This window comes from Otolemur garnettii, unplaced genomic scaffold (assembly GCF_000181295.1).
Source record: "Otolemur garnettii isolate 467f Iridium unplaced genomic scaffold, OtoGar3 scaffold00038, whole genome shotgun sequence".
Classification (NCBI taxonomy): domain Eukaryota; kingdom Metazoa; phylum Chordata; class Mammalia; order Primates; family Galagidae; genus Otolemur; species Otolemur garnettii.
In genome coordinates, this window is record NW_003852433.1 from 6145807 (window position 1) to 6152137 (window position 6331).

The window sequence follows — 6331 nt, forward strand, 5'->3', positions numbered from 1 at the left end:
ATTGAATGGTAAATTTTCTCTTCTACACGGAGAAAATCTGTTACCAGCAAATCTCCCATGAAGGAGATTCTAAAGGGTATACTTGAAGCAAAAGAAAAGTGATTCCAGGTGAAAGATTTAGCATACAAGAAGGAAGAATAAGGAAAGCAGGGAATGCATGCAGCAAATTTAAGCAAATTATGACTATATAATGCTCTATTAAAAAATGATGTCTGGTGGGCCAAACAAAAAAACTAGATAGATAACAAGAAAACAAAAGCAGCCAGGCATGGTGTTGGTCAACTGTAGTCCCAGCTACTCAGGAGGTTGAAGCAGGAGGGTCTCTTGGGCCCAGGAGTTCCAGGCCAGCCCATGCAACACAGTGAGACCCCATCTCTTTTTCTTTCTTTTCTTTCGTTTCTTCTTTCCTTCCTTCCTCTCTCCTCCCTTTGTTTCCTCCCTTTCTTTCTCCCTCTCTCTCTCTCTATGAGTCAAAGTCTCACTCTTGTCACTCTAGGTTCAATGCCAGGGCATCATAACTCACAGCAACCTCAAACTCGTGGGCTCAAATGATCCTCCTGCCTTAGCCTCATGAGTAGCCAGGACTACAGCTGCCCAACAAAATGCCCAGCTAATTTTCCTATTTTTAGTAGAGAGGGAGTCTCGTTTTGCTCAGGTTGGTTTTGAACTCCTGAGCTGAGGCAATCCATCCACCTCAGCCTCCCAGAGTGCTAGGGTTATAGGTGTGAGCCACCACACTCAGCCAGAGATCCCATCTCTAAAAAAAAAATACATAAATCTTTTAAAATTTAAAAAAAGAAAAAAGAAAAGCAAAAGGCCAATGTGTGGTAAATGAAGTTAAAGTATTCTAAGAACAGAAAGGGGAAAAAATGCCATTTCAAAATAACATTATCATCAACACAGAAAGTCCAAAAGAACCTATAAATTATTACTAATACAAATTTAACAAGTTTGGTGGATTAAAAAACTAATATAAAACACTAGTGCATTTCATATACCATGAACAACCAGACAATAAAATCTTGAAGAGGATATCATTTATGACAGCACAAAAACCCCACTTAAGAGGAACAGAAGCAGTGGCTCACATCTGTAATCCCAGCACTGTGAGGGACTGAGGCAGGAGGGTCATTTGAGCCAGGAGTTCTAGACCATCCTGAGTAAGAGCAAGATCCCATCTCTACAAAAAATAGATAAATTAACTGGGTGTGGTGGCACATGCCTAGAGTCCCAGCTACAGGGGAGACAGAGGCAGGAGGATCACTTGAACCCAGGAGTTTGAGACTGCTGTGAGCTGAGGCTGATACTATACTCCAGCCTTGGCAAGATCTAAATAGCAGACATCTATACTATGTTCACAGATTAGAAGACAGAAAATGTAAATTCTTCCCCAAATTGATTATATTGATCTACAATTGATCAATATAATCCCAATAAAAAACTCAACAGTTTTTTAAAATAGAACTTGAAAAGATGATTCTAAATCTGATTAAAGTATCAAGGACTTACAAAAGCCAGGACACTCCTGAAGAATAAGGTGGATAGGACTAATCCTATTCAAGATCGGAATACCTCGTCATTGTGATAGCAAAACATAAACCAGTGGGACAGAAGAGAGAACCCAAAAAGGAAGCCCTACACATAAATGGAGACCTGACTATGACAGACATGGCACTGCCCATCAGGAAGGGGAGGAGGGATTAAACAAACTCAGTGTGAGAACAACTGAGTACAGAAAAATGAAGATACTATACACAGTGATCAATTCCCGGTGGGTGAAGACCTAAACATGAAATACAAAACTGTACAACTTTTAGAAGAAAACAGCTAAATATGATAAGAACCTCAGAGTAGGGGAGATTTCTTAAGCACAATAAAAGCACAAACCATAAGGAAAAAATTGCAGAGTAACTGGATTTATCACTAAGAAGTGTTCACCAAGAGACAACATTTTAAAAAGTAAAAAACAAGCAACAAACTGGGGGTGAAATCTGCCATATAGCTGACCAAAAATAAGGATTAGGACCAAGGACTCCCATAAATCAATTAGAAATAAGACAAATCAAATAAAGAAAATCCAAATGGCCAATGCCCGTGAGAAGATGCTCAACTCCATTTGCAATCAGGGAAATACAAATTAAAACTCCAATTTCAAACTAATCACACTGCTAAAGTATGTCAACATCAGATACTGCTGGCAAGAGCACAAAGTGACAACCAGGAACACACTGTAATTACCCTGTGATCCAACAATTTCATTCCTAATATATCTTCTACAGAAACTCTTTCCCATGTGTACAAAGAGATACATTGAAGAATGTTCACAGCAACACTGCTCCTCCTAGCAGAAAACTGGAAATGACCAAACTATCCATGTAACTGTTTACATGGATGAATACATTGAGGTAATCACAGACAACTTACAGCAGTGAAAACAAATGCACTGTAACTATACTTAGCAACATGAGGAAAACCCAAAAACATGTTGAATGAAAAGAAAACATACAGCATAAATCCATCTATAAAAGGTCAAAAACAAGCAAAATTAAGCAATATATTAATTAAGGATATGTTCAGAGGTTGTAAAACTATAAAGAAAAGCAAAGGAATGATTATCACAAAAGTCAGGAAAGTGATTACCTCTCGGGAGAGGGAGGAGGAGGCAATCGGAGAGGGGCACATAGAAGACTTCTAAGGTACTGGCAATATTCTATTTCTTAACCTGGGTGGTGGGTACATGGATGTTCACTTTATTATCAGTATGTAAACTGTATGTATACATTTATATATTCTACATATTTCACAATAAAACACATTTTAAAGATACTATTTAATTTGCAACTACCAATCAAGGAAATGTTTACAGAGAGAAGTTGAGTATAAAAGCAGCCAACACTTACCAGTGCTTCTTCATAGGGTTTATATTTCTCCAGCTGCTTCAGTGCTTTATTATAGTTCTGAATTACTGACTCTGGTATTGGGTCTTCTGACCATTCTTCATACTCTGCAAAGGTGGCCTCCATATCTATTGAAAGATGGATTCAGCCCCACTGGGTTTTTCCAACCCAAACATAATTTAAACTGTGAGACTCAGGTGCCACTAGCCCCTCCCACCTCTGTGGCCATGGCAGCCCTCAGTGATCATATTCTGCATTCTTCTGAGCACAAGCTTGGCCTTAGAATCTCTAGAAAGTGTCCAGGCAAACCTACCAGCTAATTAACTAGAGTCTATGACACTATTAGCAACACTTACCTACTGCTTTCTATTTCACATTCATCATTTTCACATTCTTAACATTTCATTCCTATTTCACATTCATCAACTCATCTGATCCTCACCACTCAGCAAGGTAGGTTCTATTGGGATCCTCACTTTGCAGTTAAGGTTAAGTCATTTGCCTAAAGTTAACAGTAGAGCAAGGCTTTAAACCCAGGCAGCCTAGTACAAGTTCACACTCTAATCACCAGGCTAAGCTGTCAGCTAATCATCAGGATCAAGGGGAAAGCTACAAACGAGCTCAGCTGCTGCCTTTTCTTCATGTCACCCAATGATTTGGTTGGACAGCCACTTTATAATTTGTTAAATCCAGATAAACCAAGAAAAGAAATAACATCTAGACTCTCAGAGGTTCTGAATATGTACAGTGCACAACTGTGCCTAGGGAACGAACAAGACAGCAGTACCAAACTCCTTCCATACTCAGAGAACTCCCCCCAGCACTGCACACACTCACCGCTCCAAAGCCTGAAAGGTTGGCCTGCCAAAATAAATTCACTAAAGAGGAGATACCAAACTCTAAGAAATTCAGATATGAATACTTATAATTTGTACTTCTGAAGCAAATCACGTCCATACTCCGTGTAAAATTCTCCATTACGGAAGAGGTTACTGCTGAAGAAAAAATGCTTATAATGGAACTCTTACTCAATGCAATTTCCCCAGAAAATACAAGGAGTCAGTTTCCCTACTCCTGTCACTGATTTTTATCTCTACCTTTCCAACAGACAGACAGAGATCTCAATTGGGAGGCAGGGGATTGAATTGTTAAGCATAAACAATTTAAGATATGTTTTCACCAAGGATCTCATTCAGAGTGACACCAGCCAGTGAGATGAGAAAAAACAGCTCTACCTGCCACATGGGTTGCTGGAAAAGGTCTAACCACATGACATACCCTAAAGCATTTCAAAAACCACAAAAGGCAGGCTGCTGACATGTCAGTTTCTCTTACCATAAAGTGGGATCGCCAACTGTCGCCGGAAGAGACTGTGGACTTTCTCAAGCTGTGAATCAAAGGTTTGTTCCCGGTCAAAAGGGGAAAGGAAGCCAGCCATGGGCTAAAGAAGCAAATCAGTAATAAGCTAGTAAAACTAATAAACTAGTAAAACTCTAGTTCTAATAAACTAATAAAACTAATAAACTAGTAAAACTCTAGTTCTTTCTAATTCAAAAAATATCTCAACAAATTTTCAGTTCAAACTAAAAAAAGTATATGACCTCATATATGAGATATCATGCCAAATGCTGAAAGGGGTACACAAATAATAATGGTATCTCTGCCTCTAAATAAACGTTTTGGACAGGGATAGAAAAACCGAGTATTCATATTCTTATATTCTTATATAAGAAATGTATCTAAGTTACTATGAGGCTTATATACTTATATAACTAACTATACTAAGTTATATAAGTATTATAAAAATAAAGTCGCATAACAATCAAAGTATTGCCTAGCTTGCTTCACAGTAGTTTTTAGGAGTGACTTATTATTATGGGAGGAGGAAATCAGAAAACACTCCTGGAGGAGCTGGCATCTAGGATGCACCTGCCGGCTCCTCAGAGTTAGGAAGAGAAGGAAACTGACTCCTAATTGAAGAAATATGACCAGTAAAAATACAATGGCAAAAAAGTGCAAGAGTGCTGGGTGACAGCGAGAGCTGAGTCCATGCAGAGATTATGCCTTACACTAGAGAGAGCCACCAATGTAGCTTTCCCCTCCAGGGAAAGGCACCAACCCTGATGCCTTATTCAGGATAAGCTAAGGGCTCCACTGCAGATTTTTGAAAAGGAAAGTAAATAATGACTAGGGCCATTTTATTAACAATGATCTACCGAGTAAGTGCTCCACTATGTATCCATAACTTTACACATGTATGAAAACATAATGAAGAGGGGAACAGAGCTGTAAAGTTTCTAAATCACAGCCTAAAAAAAAAGTTATGAGGGGTCAAATCTCCCCTCACAGTTACAATTATACATCATTTGTTTTTTTGGGGTTTTTTTTGAGAGATACCATTATTCTTTCACTTTCACCTGGAACTATGTACAGTAGTAGTATTTTTAAGTATCAGGAAAAAAAAATCATAGAACCATCTGCTTTTAATTAAAAGAAATCATTCTTGCTACTTTCCACAAGACTACTCATTTTATTATTTACTCACCACCCACTAAGGCAGTGGTTCTCAACCCTCCTAATGCCACAAACCTTTAAGATAGTTCAAAAGGGGTCACGACCCACACTAAGAGAACCACTGCACCAAGGGACTGGTAAAGACTATTTTGTTAACCATGTTACCTGAAAGTCTAATCTTGGACATACATTTCAAAATAATACCTCCACAGTGACTTATAAAGACAGATCCTGCCCATTCATGGGCAGGCAGGGGTCACTCACCCGAGCAGCTTCCACAATCGCACTTTCAAACTCTCGGTAAGCCTCCCAGATGGCGAGTCCCTTGGTCATATGTAAACCAACTGATGAAAGCGCCCTTTCAAACACAGAGCGAACTTTCTCAAGGCCACCTTTCTGACCAATCCCACCAACCGAGTACTGGCCATACTCCAGCCAAATATTAGGACCTAAAATTGAGAAATGTTCAATTAGTTTGGGACATAAAATACCCAAATATCAAAACTGATGCAAAACAAATGTGCCCAGTACAAAAAAGTACTCATTCATGTAAAAGATTAAAGCATTGGCAAGTATCCCAATTTACTTATACTAACCTATAGCCTGAAAAGAAACTGTATCTTAAACAATATTCTACTAAGTGTGTATCACTTCTCGGCCTTTGGCTAAGATCAAGTGTAGTATCTACCAAGTGTAATAAATGAGATTTTATTGTATAAATAGTATATGTCAGTTCAGCGCCTGTGGCTCAAGCGGCTAAGGTGCCAGCCACATACACCTGAGCTGGTGGGTTCGAATCCAGCCCAGGCCCGCCAAACAATGACGGCTGCAACCAAAAAATAGCCGGGCATTGTGGCAGGTGCCTATAATCCCAGCTACTTGGGAGGTGGAGGCAGGAGACTCCCTTGAGCCCAGGAGTT

The 6331-nt window shown here is 39.2% G+C and overlaps 1 protein-coding gene and 1 pseudogene across 1 annotated transcript in view; one reads left to right on the forward strand and one right to left on the reverse strand.

Moving 5' to 3' along the window:
• Positions 1–6331, reverse strand: part of SART3 (squamous cell carcinoma antigen recognized by T cells 3) — a 40736-nt gene that overhangs the window by 16857 nt on the left and 17548 nt on the right. Inside the window, exons 4-6 of the mRNA XM_023513246.1 lie at positions 5676–5860; positions 4233–4284; positions 2901–3025 (exon numbers count right to left, since the gene is read on the reverse strand). Coding sequence (XP_023369014.1) covers positions 2901–3025; positions 4233–4284; positions 5676–5860 — 362 coding nt within the window. The remainder of the gene's footprint in view (positions 1–2900; positions 3026–4232; positions 4285–5675; positions 5861–6331) is intronic.
• LOC111725358 lies at positions 6058–6233 on the forward strand (annotated as a pseudogene).